At 52.9% G+C, this 18,734-nt stretch overlaps 1 protein-coding gene across 1 annotated transcript in view; it reads right to left on the reverse strand.

Annotated features, from left to right (window-relative positions):
* Positions 1–18,734, reverse strand: part of ASTN2 (astrotactin 2) — a 366,183-nt gene that overhangs the window by 262,623 nt on the left and 84,826 nt on the right. Inside the window, exon 3 of the mRNA XM_074161351.1 lies at positions 6,254–6,638. Within this exon, the coding sequence (XP_074017452.1) occupies positions 6,254–6,638 (385 nt within the window). The remainder of the gene's footprint in view (positions 1–6,253; positions 6,639–18,734) is intronic.

Genomic DNA, 18,734 nt, shown 5'->3' on the forward strand with positions numbered 1-18,734 from the left:
GATCCACATCTCCAGGTACACTCTAGGTGCCAGATCATCTTTCAGTCATGCTCAAAAGCCTCTTGCTATCACTACAGAGAAAAGCATCTATGGATTAAGTAAGAAAAACTTCAGAGGTTTACCTAAGTTAACACAGCAGGTGAGAAGAAAGTCCAGGAGATACGAATTCAAGATGACTGCACAACCACACCTTTGATATTCCTATGGTATTAATCATTGGTACCATCAGTAATAAGTCCTGTCTCCTGTCTAGACTTGGAGGCCATAACCAGACTGCAGAGTCTGTGAAGCCAGCACAAAAGCCCGCTTGAAAAGCTCTTTTTTTTGAACATGAAAGAAACTGAGAAAATAAAGATGGGTCCTTTGTTGCAGGACTGGAATTGCAGATACTCGATTTTCAAGTCTGACATCTATTTTCTCCTCAGTTTTCACCAGGCAGAACTTCTGCTTCTCACTGATCCTTAGGAGATTTGGTTTGGCAAAATCTTCTTGTCGGGGAACTCATGGGTAACCCCACATCCAGGCTTGTTGGACTTTTATCTGCTTTCATTTACTGACTCCATCTCTGTGCGTCCAACGTGTCCCATTTGGGGATGTAGTGGTGCTGCCTGTGAAGGACCAGGGGCACTTTGATGGACAAAAGCAAAGGGCTCCTGCCGCTGTAGGATGAAACCACGTCAGTGAAGATGCGAGCCAGGTGTATTAAAAGATAGAATCGAGTTAGGAATTCCCAAAGGGCTGCAGCTTGAGGCCATCTGCTCAGGAAAAGCAGGAGAGCAGAAATCATCAGGAGCACAGACTGGAAACTACCCAGAGAACCGAGGCACGGCTCCCGGAGGCAGCGAGGACACCGACATCACCTGCACAAATTTACCCAAATCCCGTTAACTGCAGAACGCTGTGTACACACGGGGACTGGGCTTGGACATGGGGGTCTCCCAAGTGAAGGCCAAGAGCCCAGGAACCTCACCCCGCACCAGCAGACCCCACTCAGCACCATGCACATCCATGGGACACGAAACCCCTAGAGATCTTCTGATTGCCAGAGAGAACCCAAAACCATGAGGATCCTTTTGGCTAATTAGGACTGTCTCACCATTGCCTCCTTCCTTGCTCCATTTCATTTTATTATATTAATAAAAAAAAAAAAGTGTCTACATTTTCTTCCTAAACCACCTCAGATTTTTCTTCGGTCTAAATTCATCTGGGCTCTGTGCAATGTCACCAGGTCAGTTTGTGCTCCTGCTGCAATTCTAATTTTGTCGGCTTTCCATTTTCTAGGGACTTGGGGGATTTTTCTTTCTTTCTTTTTTTTTTTTTTTCCCCCCTCTTTTCCCCCAAGTCAAAAATGATTTTGCATAACAGTAATAATGTTAATGGCCCTGCGCAGCGCATCCAGATTTCAGCTGCAGCTAGGGAGAAATAAACATCTCATCTTTGCCCTGCTGTTTATCTACCCACAGCAGAGCCTGGTATCAGGTCAGAACCTGTAATTTCATTAACTTTATCACTCAGACGCGCTTGTTGCTAGATGTCATTATTCAGCACATTGCTCCCGTGTTTTGTTTGCGCTGGGCTTCACTTCAGATGTTCCAGCACCACACGGGAGCATCCTTCCCATCCGCATCGCTGCCTGAGAATTGGGAGGAAAGTTTGGCTCGTTGATCCGTGCTCTGCTCGCCCGTGATTTGCACAATATTTGTGCTGCTCGACCTCCTGGGCAGGGACTTCTCTCCCATTTTAAAGGGCTGGACACAGCAGAGTCATCCGGTGCAACTCCCTGCTTGACCTGATCCATCCAGAAGCTCCACGTGGGCAATAAAAATCCCACGCTTTTCCTCGTGGAAAGGGCAAATGAACCCAAAAGCAGGGGACGCAGTGATCCCCAGTGATGGGAAGCGCCTGCCGCCGGCACGACCCGGCACCTGCAAATCATAGAATGGTTAGAGGTGGAAGGGACCTTAAAGATCATCAAGTTCCAACCCCCCTGCCATGGGCAGGGACATTTCCCACCAGACCAGGTTGCTCAAAGCCCCATCCAGCCTGGCCTTGAACTCCTCCAGGGATGGGGCAGCCACAGCTTCTCTGGGCAACCTGTTCCAGTGCCTCACCACCCTCACAGCAAAGAATTTCTTTCTGGTATCCAAATCAATCACTGCCCGGCACACGGGGGAAAGCGAGCGGCGCAGGCAGGTGGAGGGCGAGCCAAAACGCTCCATCTTCATCGGATTTGCCATCCCTGGTAATTAATGCTGGGAAAGTGACACTTGAAAGAGCCTCTAGTGACAGCCCCTGCGATGATACCGTTTGGAGCCTGCTGACAAGTCCCAGCTGATGTCTTATCACAACGCTGCGCTGCAAGAGCGGCAAGGAGAGCTTTTTCCCTTGAGCGCTGATGGAATTCCCGGGATGCAGGCACTGCTCCTCACCCAGCCCCGGGTCATCACACCAAAACCTGGTGGCTCCAGCCAGGCAGCACCAGACCCCATCCTCGAGCCACGGCCATGCTCCAGCTGGGTTTGCCTTGATGCATCCATCTTCGATCCACCTGTAAAACCGAGCAGAACTGATTTCCAACCCCTGGGGATCTCTCCAGGTACGTCGGTGTCTGCTCGCACCAACTGCGGAGTTTCTCACCCCACCTGCCACAGCCCCGCGGGAATCCCAGCGGCATCTGCCGCCCGTCGACAGATCCACACCTCTGTGTGCACAGAACATCCTGCACCCCCTAAAACACCGCCTTTCCCACGCGTCTGCAAACCAGGTCGGAGCACAAACCCCACAGCACATATATTTTTCTGGTGTAAAAATCCTAGATTTGACCTACTGCTGCATCGTCCTTGGCAATCCAGGATCTGGCCAGCTTCAGCAGAGAGGAGAGCAACCAGCACATACCATAGCTTGACTCCTTCAGAAAAGCCTCATCCAAGAGCATCTGGGAGGAAACACACGAGGAACCAGCACGGTTTGGAAGGATGAGACCAGGCAAGGCACAAACCTGCCTTGATCCAAGGTGCAAAGCCCGACGGCGTCACGAGCCGAACTGGTGGGAGCATTTGTGATCAGATCTCACAGCCTGGGGTAGCCCTGGCCCTGTAATCCCAGCATGGGGGGATTTTTCAGTCAGTATGAGAAGTTTCTTATTGCCAATTCCTGAAGCCCTCGGATAGTTTAATATTCTGCCCTAGATCTTGTTTACTATTATGTTTTGAAGAGGACTGAAACGCAGTTACTGCTGTCTTCCCCACTCGCGCAACTCTAAATAATTTACAGAAAAGCAAAACAAAGAAGAGAATATGAAAGAAGAAAAGAGGCAGCTCAGTTACGATATATGAAGGTTTTCATTTGTTCATTCTCACCGAGCAGAGGGCTGGGGAAACATCTCTTAACACCGCAGGCTGGTAACATTCAGCCCTACACAAAGGGGGATGCCAACAGGGATGCTCTTGAGGACAGCAGATGGGCCCCTGGGCACCTCCACATTTGTTTGAGCAACGAGATATATATATCTACATCATCGTTGTAATAACCTTGCTTAAAAGAGGAAAGAGTAAAAAGCACCTTAAGGGCAGAAGAAACACAACCTCAGCCACCACTTCCGACTATGGCAGGAGCTTTCCAGACATGATGCATCATCCGGGCTTTCGCCAGCTCCGATACTCGGAGCCGCACAGTCTCCTCCGTGGAGCCAAAGAGAGTCCCTTTCATCCTTGTCCCTGTTCCATCCCTGTCCCCCAGCGCTACCACCGTGGGTGCTCCGACAGGGACCACTCAGTCTTTGTGGGAATCCCAGGTGCTGATAGGAAGAAGGTCCAGCGTCACCCCAAGAGCCCCTTCCCTGCTCGGAGGGAGCCAGCGCATCCCTTCCTCGCTCCTGCTGGAGCCACTCAGCAATTAGCACTAATGTACTTTGCTTTTGTTTATTCAAATGCATTTTACCGTGCATTGCAGGTGAGCGATATTAAATGGCTCCTAATAACATCTCAATAAGCAGAGGTGGGTGTTGCAGCTTCTGAGAGGCAGACTTTAAAAACGCAGGCAATCAAGTGTGCATTAGCCGAAAGCCTCTGGGGAAAGCACCGCTCTTCTCCGCGCGGGAGGAACATCCCCCCCGAGTCACGCAGTGGTACCCGTGCAGCCCAGACCCTGCCTGGCCCCTCTCGGCGATGGTTCTCCAAATGCAGAGAGCAGAACAACATGGTCCAGCAGCACGGGGTTTGCCCGCAGTTAAGAGAACAACTAAATAAAGCGCAGCCAGACAAGACAGCTTTATACAGGCTCTCGCACTGGCCTCCTCCTACAGCTCAAGTGCCTTCCAGCAGTGCACTAAGGGACACCACCAGATCCCATCACCCGTGGCTTGGTTTCTCCTCCTCTCCCAGGAGAAGCCGTACAGGCTGAGAGCAGGTAAGGTGCCTCCCCTGCTGCCATACCCTGGCTGTATGGGCTCCCCCCCTGCTCCCCCATACCCAGTACAGCCAGCAACAGGTCCCATCACATATACTGGGACCCCAGAGAACCTTGTCTGTCCTATTGCGTCCAACCTTTGGCTACTCGCTGTGCTGGTGTGTTCAACGCCAGGTTGGACGGGGCTTTGAGCAACCTGGTCTGGTGGGAGGTGTCCCTGCCCAGAGCAGGGGGTTGGAACTGGATCATCTTTAAGGTCCCTTCCAACCCAAACCATTCTACGATTCTGTGATTCTATGTTGGACCCCTTTTCCCAGAGGAACCCCACCACTACTTTCTTTCTGAGCTGGGAAGGTTTGGGGAAGGGGAACCCAAAGGGACTAGAGCTCCTTCAATTCCCAGCCCAGCACCTTCAGGGAAGGCACAAAGCATCCACAGTACCTCATCTGCCCAGGAATGGGCACCCCAGCCCAGCTCTCATTGCCCAGCTCCCCACGGCTACTGGCAGGGGATTTATACCTTACAACACCAGCGTTACCCAGTATTATACTGTCCAAGCAATCAGCACCAAAGGGACAGGCAGCACTTACAGAATTACACAGGAACATACATTTATGGAACCTATACTTATGGAATTATACAGGCTTCTTTCTAACCTGACCTACAGATGCTATATAACGCTGTACCTGCCGTGCCAAACACCGCGAGCGGGTAACGGTTCACATCTGGGGTCTGGGTCTGTCCATCGGATCCACATGGATTCAGCTCTGAGCTCCTTCCCGCAATGAGAACTTTCCGATCTGCCATTTCCAGCTCCGCAGCGGGCTCCTACGTGCTTGCCTTAAACCTACAGCCCTGATGACTTTGTTTGCGGGTGACTACAGGATCATTTGTCTGATTGCTCGGAGAATAAAGCACAGGGGATGCTTTGCCGCTCATGGAAAATACAGCTTTATGGAGCAGCTCCCAGAGGAGCATCAAGGCTCAGCAGGCTGCGCACCGACACGTTCTCTCGCTAGAACCGATGCCCTGCTCGAGAGCAAGGCAACGAGCATTTCTGCCACCCAGAGAGTAAAGTCTGGCCTGATTGATGCCCGTGTGCCAACACTCACTCACGGCCAGAAGTCGGTGTGAATCCCAGCACTCCCACCCTGTTGAGCAGCCCACCGCAGAGTGGGAGCACACGCTCACGACGACTCCTCGTGCTGCCCGGTGCAAGGCGCTGCACAAGCCCACGGCAAAAGAAAAGCTCCCCTCCCTGGGGAAATGCCAGCTCTGCTCCCCAAAGGCATCCCTTGTCCCACCAGGGGTTTCACAGAGGTCTCTGCCATTGCTAGGACCAGACACACCACGAAGCCTGAAAGCAGAGCCACTGGCTTCCCATCTCATCACACCCAACAGGCTCATGCTCGAAACGGGAGATGGGTTTTGGAAGAGGATGGGGCAAAGGAGACGGGTCAAATCCTAGGAAGCCGGTTCTCCGTGGAGCTCCCAAGCACACAGCTCACACGCTCCTACAGCACCTGAACCACCAGTGACGGGCACTCAGGGAGTGCTGCGAGACCAGGGGACCGGTCCTGGGGGCTGGCAATGACAGTTGAGGGCTCACAGTCACCTTGCCTCAGTTTCCCCAGCATCATCCAAAGGTGATTCCTCCTCTCAGGAAGGGCAGCTTGAGGACAGGGACTGCAAACCCTCTTGTAGATGACAACTAAGGACCAAAGCCCGGAGAGCCAAGTGCCAGCCACAGGGGCTATGCAGGGATGAGCCCTCCTCTCCAGGTGACACCGCACAGGACACGGCAGGGGATGGGGAGAGGGAAAGAGGAAAGAGAAAAGCCACAAACCTTTCTTTTCGTAGTCAGGCTTCTCCTCCCCACCCCGGCCCAGGCTCTCCAGCGTCCGTGTCACTTGGCTGCCAAACTCATCCTCCCTGGTGCTTGGCTCTGCCCGCCGCGGCGTCTCCTCCTCCTCCTCGTCCTCGTAGTCGTCCAGGATGGGGGTCTCACGGATGGGCACCCCGATGACCGAGTTGTGGGCCTGGAGGCGTGAGTTGCGGAAGCTCTCACGGGCCTGGGGGCCCAGCAGCACCGAGGGGATGTAGTGGATCTCGTGGGTGGCCTCGGTGCTGGCGCTCTTCTGCGGGATGCGGCGGCGCTTGTGCCAGCGCCGCTGGGCGTACAGAGCCACCGTGAAGACCAAGAGGAGCAGGAGCAGCGCGATCAGCCCACCCTGCAGAGGAGAGCAAAGGGTCAGGAGATGCAGGGACGGGTGAGGGGATGCAGGGGACACAGGGATGGGCGAGGGGATGCTGCAGCCAGTATCCATGGACTCTCTCCTCTTCCACCCCCAGAGCACCCTTTCATCAACCTTCCATAAACCGCACATAGGTGAGTTCATGGAGCAGCCACCTCTGGAGTGGGACATCATGGGCAGAAACAGGGTGCCAGAGGTGGCTTTTGGCTGGGGACAGTGCAGTGGCACCCCTGGCTCAGCTCTGCCCAAGTTATTTTGGCCACTCTCCCGGAGACATTGTCCCTACCATGCACCCCTTGGGTCCTCCCAGCCCCTCATGCACACAGAGGCTGAGGTGGGTGAGCACCCCTCCCACCCTGCACTGGGAGAAGGGAAAGGAGGCAATCACAGCCCACCACTTAGGAGAAAAAACCTCATTAAAACAGCCCAGGCACCGTCAGCGGAGCAGTAAAGCCTCAGCAGAGTCACACAACATTTCACACCAATGACAGTGCAACAAATGGCACCACAGAACCGCCGCTCCCCGGGGCACGGTCACCCCAGTGCCACCATTGGGGGTTGAGATTTGCCCATGGTTTCAACGAGACTTCAGCTGCAGACCTGGGGGCACAGCGCCACTGATTCCAGACCAAAACCTCTCTTGCAAAGCTCTCCTCTTCCCCTCCTCCCCCAATTTTCTTCAGTGCAGCTCCCAACCACATCACCATCCAAAATAAATAAACACTTTACTGAAAAATACCCCAACTTTCCTAAATATCTGTATGTCCATGGAAGTGGTCTCTCCTCCTGAGGGAGCCGGACTGGGAAGAGCTGAAGGGAGCCAGCCCTGCCTCTGGCTGCTCGGGAGGTTAAATTTAAGCTCAACATGAGCCAGCAATGTGTGCTGGCAACCCAGAAAGCCAACCGAATCCTGGGCTGCATCAAGAGAAGTGTGGCCAGCAGGTCGCAGGAGGTGATTCTACCCCTCTACTCTGCGCTCGTGAGACCCCACCTGGAATACTGTGTCCAGCTTTGGAGTCCTCAACACAGGAAGGACATGGACCTGTGGGAACGGGTCCAGCAGAGGGCCACAAAGATGATCAGAGGGATGGAGCACCTCCCCTATGAAGACAGGCTGAGAGAGCTGGGGTGGTTCAGCCTGGAGAAGAGAAGGATCCAGGGAGACCTCATAGCAGCCTTCCAATATCTGAAGGGAGCCTACAGGAGAGCCGGAGAGGGACTCTTTGTCAGGAGATGTAGTGCCAGGACAAGGGGTAATGGTTTTAAATTGGAAGAGGGGAGATTTAGATTAGATATTAGGAGGAAATTCTTTCCTGTGAGGGTGGTGAAGCACTGGAACAGGTTGCCCAGGGAAGTTGTGGATGCCCCATCCCTGGAGGTGTTTACGGCCAGGCTGGATGGGGCTTTGAGCAACCTGCTCGAGTGGAGGTGTCCCTGCCCATGGCAGGGGGGTTGGAACTCAATGATCTTTAAGGTCCCTTCCAACTCTAACCATTCTATGATTCTATGAAATTCGGCCACAGTCGCTCAGCCCCGTGCAGGCAAAAGCCATGTATGTGCCAGCTTCCAGCCTCCTAATCTCCGCAGCGTCGGAGCAATTTCATCCCATGGCAGAGAAGCAAAGCAAAGCAGGGCATGTAAATCAGGAGGGGTGTGAGCAACGGGGGCTTTGCAGCGTGACACAGGGCAGCCAGGGCAGGGCAGGCGTTTCTTTGGCACAGGAGATGCCACGGCCCAGAACTTTACAAAGCTGAGAAAGCAGATCTGAGGTGTGCAAATATTTCATCTGCGTTCATTACAAAGCACCGTGCTGTACCCAAGAGCGTGGCTCCGGCTCCTAAATGGGATCAGCTGTAAAGAGGTGGCATGGAAAATCACAGCTCATGGGATGAGTTAGCTTGGGAAGAGGCCTCGGGAGAGGAGGAGAGGAGAGGAGAGGAGAGACAGGAGAGGAGAGACACTCTCCAGGAGACTCCTCTCCAGGAGAGGAGAGACACTTCCCTGGACCAGCCCGGCACCATGACCTGCCGCAGAGAAGAGCCCAGCCCGGCATCTCCCATCCGGAACCCCTCTTCTCCCCGCTAACTGGCACTAACAGGAGCATGGCTTGGGGATTCAGGAGGACATTGCTCATTGACTCCCCCAATTTAGGTGATGTGCCATCAGGAAAGGCAGTTTAGTGGCCAGGAGATGCTCAGGGATCTCTGCGTGGGAGAAGGCCAGGGCTCGCTGCACTGACCAGGTTCATGCCCTATGGTACCAGAACACCCAAAGGACCAGCAGGATGAGGACCCTTCATGGTCTTCCATGCTCAGAAGCAAGAAAAAACATGGACACCTCAAGCTGGAAGAGCAGAAACATGTTTCCTTGGGTCTGTGCAGCGCCTAACACACAGAGACCTCCAGAGCATCACAGGAGCTTCCCAGTGTGAGGCACCCAGCATCAAACTGGGGCTGTTTCCTCGGAAGACCAGTTTTCTAAAGAGAAACCACAGCACACCAGACTCTCCAAATGTGAGGTGTGGTGACAAGGACACAGCAGGGCCACAGACTTCAACGCGACAAACCACACTGCAAAATCAGGGCCGGCTCGTGTGACAGCGTCCTTCCAGCAAAGCAAGGGCTGTCACCTTACAGAAGGGTTTCAGAACACCACTCATGGACATGACTACTGGGAAAAGCCTTCTCCAAAGCCCCACCATCAAGCCACTGAGCTGCTGGGCTGGACATCGCTCATGCCTGGGTTCTCTCTGCATCTGGGTTCATCTCTGCAAAGCGGCTGCAGAGAACTTCACACCCACAGGCACACACAGGCACTTGCCCTCCCCGGAAAAACACAACCAGAGGCAACCCAGATGCTCAGAAAAAGCCAGGGTGACCAAGAAACCCCTGCATGAGGAGCCTGGGCAACCACGGCAGCGCCAGGGCCACCTGCCTGCCTGGGAAACAGCTTGAAGCAGATAAACCTATCAGCGTATTGAATTAAAGATCTCTCTCCTTGGGAGGAATTACAAAAAGGTGCAAAGGCACAGAGATTATTAGAGTGCCATTCCCTCCCCAGTTTGGGAATGACAGGGTTGGCTCAAACAAGCCGAGGGCTCCCAGCCCACCCCGGCCGTGGCTCCCGCATCCTTTGGGGACGAGCCAGGGGTCTCTGCTCCACCCGGGAAAGGCTGGGGGTGCCCGTTCCAGCCCCTGTGTGAGCACTTGTGGGCTCATAGTCAGCAGCTCAGTTTCCATGCGCTCCTTCAGTCCCTGACCCCGCGCCGGCAGCCGCTTGTTTAACCACGATACACACACGCCGGGAGAGCTTCCTGGGGAAAAGCGGGGAAAAAAAAAAAAAAAGAGCCAAACTTAGGAGGCATTCAAGCCAGCCTCATTTTAATCTATTTTTCATGTTAAATTATCCAACTGAGGGAGCGGGAGAGAGAAAGGGGAAGGAAGGGATAATATGAGAAATGTTTTATTTGACAATGTGTCATTCGGAAACTGATTATTTCTGTCTCCGAGCTTTTTAATATTCCCAAACAATGGCCAAGCCGCACGGGGATTTGGTATTCTAAGGCTGGATTTATAATACTCTGTTCTGCAGCGATAAGAACACGGGCCTTTAATCCTCTGAGCTGTGAACATGCATATTCTCCCACGTAATGTCCTTCCCGCCGTGCTCCACGTGCCCCGCGCCGGCCGAGCGGGAGCCACCGGGCACCAGAGGATTGCTGAGACCCACGGGAAAGGAGGAGGGACGGGAGGAGGAGGAGGAGGGAGAAGGCGGCTGGTGGGGACAACCTATGCGTGTGCAGAACTGCAGGGCTCATGGCACGGGAGCGAATCTCAGCTGAAGCTGGAGAGCAGCAAGGCTGGGACTTATTTGAAGGACAGAAGGAAAACCCAACAGAAAAAGCCACCTTGAAGCCCAAGAGATTGGGTGCTTCTATAAATTATGAAGGCTGCCAAGCTGCCGACACGGAGGGCGATCGCTGTTTGGGCATCTGTTTGAGATGCTGAACAACTTCCGAGCAGCAGGAGGATGGATGTCCTTCTTTGAACGCAAGCCACCATCCTTCCCTACCGAAGCGGTGAAGGATGAGGGAGTCCTGTGGCTCCTCTGGGTTCTGGACAAACTCTTTCTTGCAACAGGCTCTGGCCTTTCCCGACTCTGCCCAGGCTCTTTGGCCAGCTCTATTCCCCACTGTGGACATGATGAGGCTCCCCAAGATGTCCTCCAGCCCTGCAGTTTTGCAGTCAACCACAGCACAACCACAGCAAGGCAGCCCAGCCATTGTGAGAGACAACCCTGAGGGTCTCCTGACCACCACAGTAAAAAGGGCTGAAGTCACAGAAGAAGGTCCCAGGCTGGAGGAGAAGATGGTTTGGGCTGGAAGGAACTCTTACACCAAAGCATCCCTTCTGCGGGCCAAATCAAACCAGTGCAGAACAGCCCAGCATTCAGCCCAGTGCTGGCCTGAACCCCTCCTGCCTCCTCCGAACACCGAGACAAAGGTTTGCCCTGGGGATACAAGATCCCTATTTCTTTTCTAACTTTGAAGCCACTATTGCTCCTGCACGACATCCAAAACCAATTATTGTCCCACACTGTGGGACAACCAGCCCCATCCCTACCTACCTGCTGCTGGGCGAAACAGGGGTCTCACAGCCTGGGGCCATCGCTCCAAGGATGGTCCCTCCAACAGTCCCCCAGGACCGTGCCCAGCACAAACCCTGCACAAAGACACCCCCCCCGCAAGGCTTCAGAGAGCTGGGGTGAGCGGGACCCAGATGCCAGAGCATCGCATCGCCCTGTGTCATCCCAGCGAGCAAACCACGGTAAGCAAACAGGTATCGGCAATAACCACACAATCCTCAGAGCTCTTCACACTGTGTACTTTTTCCTTTCCTTCCTTTCTGGCCGTGAAGGTAATTAAACACTAGAACAATTTGCCAAGGGTTGTAGTGGATTATCCATCACTGTCAATTTTTTATTTTATTTTTTTTTAAAATCAAGCCTGGATGCTTTTAGAAAAGTTATGCTTTATTTCAAATGAGAAATAAAAGCTTCAGGAAATTCTTGTGCTCTGTGTGGCACTGAAGGGCAGGGCAGATAATCCCAGTAGTCCCTTCTGGCCTTCCAGTCCCCCAGTTTTTGTCATCCTCCTCTGTCAGTCACAGCATTCAGCTCTAGAGCATCTTATCTCTCTTTCAAACATTTCATAGAATCAGAGAATGGTTAAAGTTGGAAGGGACCTTAAAGATCATCCAGTCCCACCCCCTGCCCTGGGCAGGGACACCTCCCACCAGACCACGTTGCTCAAAGCCCCATCCAGCCTGGCCTTGAACCCCTCCAGGGATAGGGCAGCCACAGCTTCTCTGGGCAACCTGGGCCAGGGTCTCACCACCCTCACAGCAAAGAATTTCTTTCCGAGATCTCATCTCAATCTCCCCTCTTCCAGTGTCAAACCATTCCCCCCTGTCCTATCGCTCCACTCCCTGATCAAGAGCCGCCTCCATCTCTCCTGGAGCCCCTTTAGGGACTGGAAGGGGCTCTAAGGTCTCCCCGGAGCTTTGTGTGAGTCTTTGTGGCCTCCTCTGGACACATTCCAACATTTCATCCCCTCCCAGGTCAACCCAGACGCAGAGAGCACCACTGGACCATGGACACAAGCAAGCAGATTAGACGCATCCACCTAACACAGACCAAAGAGAGAGATGCCACCAGCAAGGACCAAACCTTGGACCTCAGCACACAAACCTCCCCTGGCTCATCTCAGCCATCGCTGAGGGCCATAATAAAGCAGTGCTCAATGAGCAGGTGTAGCAAACATTTGCATTAGGTTTTAGCCATGCTGTAATTTGAGCTAACAGATTTCTAATTAATTTAACTAAAAGGGACGGTGAACAGCAGCATGGAGACCTGATAAACGCCGATTCACCAGGCGGAGCCTTGCTCCTGAGCTCAGGTCCTCCGAGGCCACGTCCCAGGATGAACCATGACTAGAGTTGGGATCATCTACATTCGGCATTATAACAGTGGCTGTTAATTGGCAAACAATCCTCTTGGCCAAACCCCTTGGTGCAGCCAAACTCACAGGAGATGCCCATCAGTGCCCAGGTTGGTCAGGTCTGTCCATCCTCTCCCTCCCAACCCCACCAGCAGGTCCCTTCCCCAGGCCAGACCCTGCACCAGGACCCCTGCACCCACTCCCCAACCAAGCTACGCTCAGGAAAACTTTGGGAGAGAAATACCACATTTAACGTGTTGGGTTGGGTGGCATCTGCTGCTTCCCCTTCCAGATCAAACCTCTGCACCACGTCACCTTCTTCCTATGACTCCTTTGCCTTTTTGCTCTTTCTCTCTTTGCTGCACCTCTCAATTTAAATATTTCTTCTGCAAATCTTAATTAACATGCTGTTTGCACCTTCTTTCAGATCATTAATGATGAAAAATAAGGCTGATCTCTGCAGACGTCTCTCAGAGTCCTCCCTCTCCTGCACGCTGCCGTTTATCATGACTTCCTCTGCACCCTACCGCTTCCTCACCCTCCTGGGGCACAGGAGATGCTCACAGACAGCACAGCATCCCTCTGGCACACCATCCCTCCGGCTTTAAGAAACAGCAAGGCAAGAGAAAGGATGTTATAGAGTGTGCTCTTCCCTACAGCGGGGATAACACCAGCCTCTGGCTGTCATCTCCATAATAAGGGAGTTATGGTGTCTCCTGCAGAATCAAGGTTTCTGCACCCACAGCACTCCTGTCTGCCTCTCTGTCCTCTGCACCTCGTGTCCGTACACACTGGCCCATAGCAACCAAGCCTGAAAAGGCAGAAAAGGTCTGAGAAACACCAACATCCCTTCAGCTTTGTGATAACAAGAGATGGGCAGAAGGAAGAGGTCCCAGATCATAGAATCATAAAATGGTTTGGGTTGGAAGGGACCTTAAAGATCACCCAGTCCCACCCCCTGCCATGGGCAGGGACACCTCCCACCAGACCACGTTGCTCAAAGCCCCATCCAGCCTGGTCTTGAACCCCTCCAGGGATGGGGCAGCCACAGCTTCTCTGGGAAACCTGGGCCAGGGTCTCACCACCCTCACAGCAAAGAATTCCTTCCCCAGATCTCATTGAAATCTCCCCTCTTTCAGTTTAGAACCGTTACCCCTCATCCTATGGCTCCCCTCCCTGATCAAGAGTCCCTCCCCATCTCTCCTGAAGCCCCTTTAGGGACTGGAAGGGGCTCTAAGGTCTCCCCGGAGCCTTCTCTTCTCCAGGCTGAGCCCCTCCAACTCTCTCAGCCTGTCCTCACAGCAGAGGGGCTCCAGCCCCCGGATTATCTTTGTAGCCTCCTCTGGACCCACTCCAACAGGTCCATGTTCTTCCTGTGCTGTGATCACTTTGCACATCATACAGGAGGACAGGGAAGGGTTTCCAGAGCCAACCAAAGGCACGCAAGGAGGGAGAGGACAGGAGAGAAAGAGGCCTTCGGGAAACAGGCTTTGGGAAGAAGCAGTGACATCTCCCATGAGAGGAAAGCAGGGCTCATGGACAGAAATGGAGCAGTAGCACTTGGAGTTTTCCTGTCTCAGGAGATGCTCACCCAGGCACAGACCTGACCAAGCCTGCTCAGTCCTTGCACAGCCTCTGCAGCAGAAGGGATGTGACAATGTACACAAAGAGTGGAAGGATGCTTACTGTCTTCCTGCATCCATGGTGGATGGCACAAGAAGTGAGGACCACTCAAGAAGAAACGCAACTGTAAGAAGCATGATGCTCCCAGGAGAGCTGGGACATCTGGGTCACTGGAGGTCACCTGCCCAAGATGTAGAGCAGTCCTGGCACCCATTGGGGACACTGGGGTCCTGCCAGCTCCCTTCTCCTCCAGCTGCCCCTCCTGACGGCAGGCAGCATCTGTCTAGAGAAGACGTTGTCTACCCCATCCATGAATCACAACCACCCTCTGACAGCATGTACCCCTACGTGCTGCAGGGGTCAGCAAACGAGCCCATGGACGGGAGAGCATCAGGCAGGGAAAATGAGGTAGAGGAGGAGAGCAAGGACAGACAGCAAGCCAGGACGAAGGCTAGCGAGAAGGAGATGAACACCGGGACTGAAAAAAAGCAAAACAAAAAAAAATACCCCAAAACCACACCTCTAGAGAGGTCCAAATCCAGTCCCGACCTCAAAACCACTCAGCCCCACCTCTCCATCCAAGACAGCAATGACACAAGGCAAATCTACTAAAAAAATACAGCATTTTCTCCCTGCACGCTTCAAATCCCCATTCAAGCACCGCTTCACCAAGGTGCTTAACCACACGCTTAACTTTAAATATGTGTTTAATTCCCATTACGGTCCATGAGACTACAGCACACGCCTCAGCGCTTTGCTGAGTGGGGACGGCTGCTTGAATTGTGGCCTGAAGAGAACTGTCCCCCTCTTTCCACAGCTCTAACACCACCAACACCGAGCTCCAGCGATGATTTCACTGAATTTTTAGAGTTGGAAGGGACCATAAAGATCATCTAGTTCAACTCCCCTGCTGAAGCAGGATTGCCCAGAGCATGTCAGAGCATGTTACTCAGGACTGCATCCAGGCGGGTCTTGAAAATCTCCAAAGAAGGGGACTCCACACCCTCCCTGGGCAGCCTGTTCCAGAGCTCTGGCACCCTCACCGGAAAGAAGTTTCTTCTCATATTTGCGTGGAACCTCCTATGTTCCAGCTTGTGCCCGTTGCCCCTCGTCCTCTCACTGGCAACCACTGAAAAGAGTCTGGCTCCCTCCTCCTTCAGCCCACCCTTCAGATACTTATAAGCATTGATAAGGTCTCCCCTCAGCCTTCTCTTCTCCAGGATAAAGAGTCCCAGCTCTCTCAGCCTTTCTGCATAAGGGAGATGCTCCAATCCTTGAATCATCCTCATTGCCCTTCGCTGGACTCTTTCCAGTAGTTCCCTATCCCTCTTGAATTGGGGAGCCCAGAACTGGATGCAGTATTCCAGTTGTGGTCTCGCCAGTGCAGAGTAGAGGGGGAGAATGACTTCCCTCGACCTACTGGCCACACTCTTCCCTATGCAGCCCAGGATTCCATTGGCCTTCCTGGCCACAAGAGCACACTGCTTGCTCATTGTCATTTTGCTGTCTACCAGGACCCCCAGATCTTTCTCTTCAGAACTTGACTCCAGCAGGTCCACACCTAACCTGTATTGGTGCTTAACATTCTTCTTCCCCAGGTGATGGGGCAGTGTCTTCTGGTGGTGGTGGTGTCACAGCCACGTCACCTAAGCCTGCCCAGAGGAGACAGCACCTATGAACCTCCATCTCTGAAAGGGCTTATACTGGTGCAGGATGTGGTCCGGGGTTTGAATGGAAGGGATCCCATGGGATCGCTCCGTCAGGTCCATGCAGATCCGTCACACGCGGCTGCTCTGCTTGCCGTGCCGTACGCACACGCATGGGGCATAAATTTAATAGCATATATAGTCCTGCAAAGTACAACACACGCACAAGAGAGGAGAGTTACAGTTGCTGTGGGAACCATAACTTTAAAATCTCTGACTCTTCCGCGTTAAAAAAAAAAAAATAAAAAGATACCGAGTCAGACAAAAAGTCACATTTCCATATAATTCCTTTTTTTTTTTTTTCTTTTCTAAAGCCACGCTAAATTTTGTTTTGCTGTTTCATCCAAGAGCAGAAACAAAAAAGGAGGAGTGAACCTGCCAATCGGCCTTTCTGCGTCGCTCAGACACACAACGCGACGTTCCAGCAAATGTTTATTTGAATGGTCTCCCAGGCGCCGGCTGCGAGCAAGCACCAAAATACACAAACCACAATCACACCCAACGTGCCTGCGTAGCCCGCGCCACACATCTTCCTAGGGTAACAATTCAAAAAATGACTCCTGATCCGTTTTTATGATGTAAAAAAAAAAATAAAATAAAAAAAAGGCATTTATTTGCAGTGAACTGAAAGAGGAGGGCTGGAGGTGATTTTATTAAGCACCTGATTGCCAGCTCTTTTTAGAGCCGGAGCCCAGATTGCATAAATTGTGATTTTAATGCGCGCTAAACGGTTCACCTAAATCGACTGACCCGCTAACCCAGAGCTTGCCCTCCGAGAGGGAAGATTTTAAAATTCATAAGGTCTCCTGTGCTCGCGCTCATGTTTCCCTGATGCGGGCAGGGCTGGCTGAGCACAACGCTGAGACAAAAACAAATGCTTTTTTTTTTTTTTTTTTTGGGTTTTCCCAAGGAGTTTCAGTTACTGAGCCCCATCCCTCCTCCCCGCCCAACCTGCTAGAGACATCTCCACCTCTTCCTCCTGCTCGGCTCATTTACACCTAGGACCTGAATCACGTTTTTGCCATATTCCAAAGGGGAGAAGAAAAAAAAAAAAAATCCAATTAAGACCAAACAACAACGTCTTTAAATAGAAAAACTCACCCCATGCCACGCGTTGGGTTGAGGGCACCCAGGGTTGTGCCAACACACAACGTGCCTTGTAATTAAACAGGGGGCTGAAGGCATGTCCCTCAAAGCTAACAAGCACAGAGCCACCACCCATGCCATGTCCCCCTCTGCCACCCTCTTCAGAGCAGAGCCTGAACCCCAACGGCTCAAGGGGACCCGGCTTGGGCGAGGAGCACCCCAATGGGTGGCTGAGCTGCCCTGCGGTCACATCCCAACTAAGGCGGCCTCTGCCAGGGGAAGGGCAAGTGGGAATCCACCCAGTACCAAGGAGGACCACCAAACAGACTACGTGTGGCCTTCCCACATGAAAGAGAAGAGCAATGAAGTTCTCCAAGGCTCAATTTTGGCTTGGTTTCACTGAAATCACCAGCAACAGCAGCTTGACCATGACTGCTTTGCCTGATGCTAGTGGGGAGCACGTCCCTGCCTCACCTCTCCTCCCTCCAGAGCTTCCCAAGGTGGTCACTTGGGGCATCCCCTTAATCAGATCCCTCCAACAGACCTGCAGGTTTGCACCTTGCACCTGCGTGTCCCTGGGCAGGGGCAGCTGGTCCCACAGGAGCCCAAACCCGCCTCGCTCTGCGCTTCACTCCTCCCATTTCAGGGACAGACAGCGCTCCCAGAGGGAACATCTCATGAGGTTTCTCCAGACTTTCCTGCCCTGAGCTGTGGGCAGACCTCTGTCCATAAAGGTGCCCCATCCCACAGCAGAGCATCCGGCACCATGTGCTTGGCTGTGCTGGCCAAGCCACTCCGCTCTGTGTTTTTTTGGAGCCACTTTTATCACATTCATACTTCACCCACTGCCCAGTAGAGGCCTCAAACACCTCCACAGCGTCTGCCCAAGCTGGTGCCTTCTCCTCCAGAAAAAAAAAAAAATACACAGAATATTCGTTTTAGCATCTGATGGAGAAGCCAACCTGCTGGTCAGCTGGTCCCGATGGACAGAACAGCACTGGTGGTACCCACAGCAAAAGGCGCGTGGAGGTGGCATGATGGAGGGATGAAGCAAAACTCGCTAATTAAAAAAAAAAAAAAAAAAAAAGAGATAAAACTCAGAGAAGTTGCACATCTTGTAGGAGACTTTGCCTCAACCCCTGGCTGATTTCAGATCCCCTGAGCGACCACCCACAAACCTCAGCACCTCCACTGTTTAGTGGCAACACCCAAACCAAGTTGCTGGTCCTACCTGTGCTCCCGTCCTGTGTCTATAGAATCACAGAATCGTTATGGCTGGAAGGGACCTTTCAGACCATCGAGTCCAACCATCAACCTCACACTGCCAAAACCACCACTATCCCATGTCCCTCAGCACTACGTCTGCCCAGCTTTTAAATACCTCCAGGGATGGAGACTCCACCACTTCCCTGGGCAGCCTGTTCCAATGCTTGACAACCCTTTCAGTAAAGAAATTTTTCCCAATATCCAACCTAAGCCTCCCCTGGTGCAACCTGAGGCCGTTTCCTCTTGTCCCATCACCTGTGACTTGGGAGAAGAGACCGAACAGACCCCCCCTGGCTACACCCTCCTTTCAGGGAGTTGTAGAGAGCGAGAAGGTCTCCCTTCAGCCTCCTTTTCTCCAGGCTGAACCCCCCCCAGCTCCCTCAGCTGCTCCTC

This window comes from Numenius arquata, chromosome 19 (assembly GCF_964106895.1).
Source record: "Numenius arquata chromosome 19, bNumArq3.hap1.1, whole genome shotgun sequence".
NCBI classification, from domain to species: domain Eukaryota; kingdom Metazoa; phylum Chordata; class Aves; order Charadriiformes; family Scolopacidae; genus Numenius; species Numenius arquata.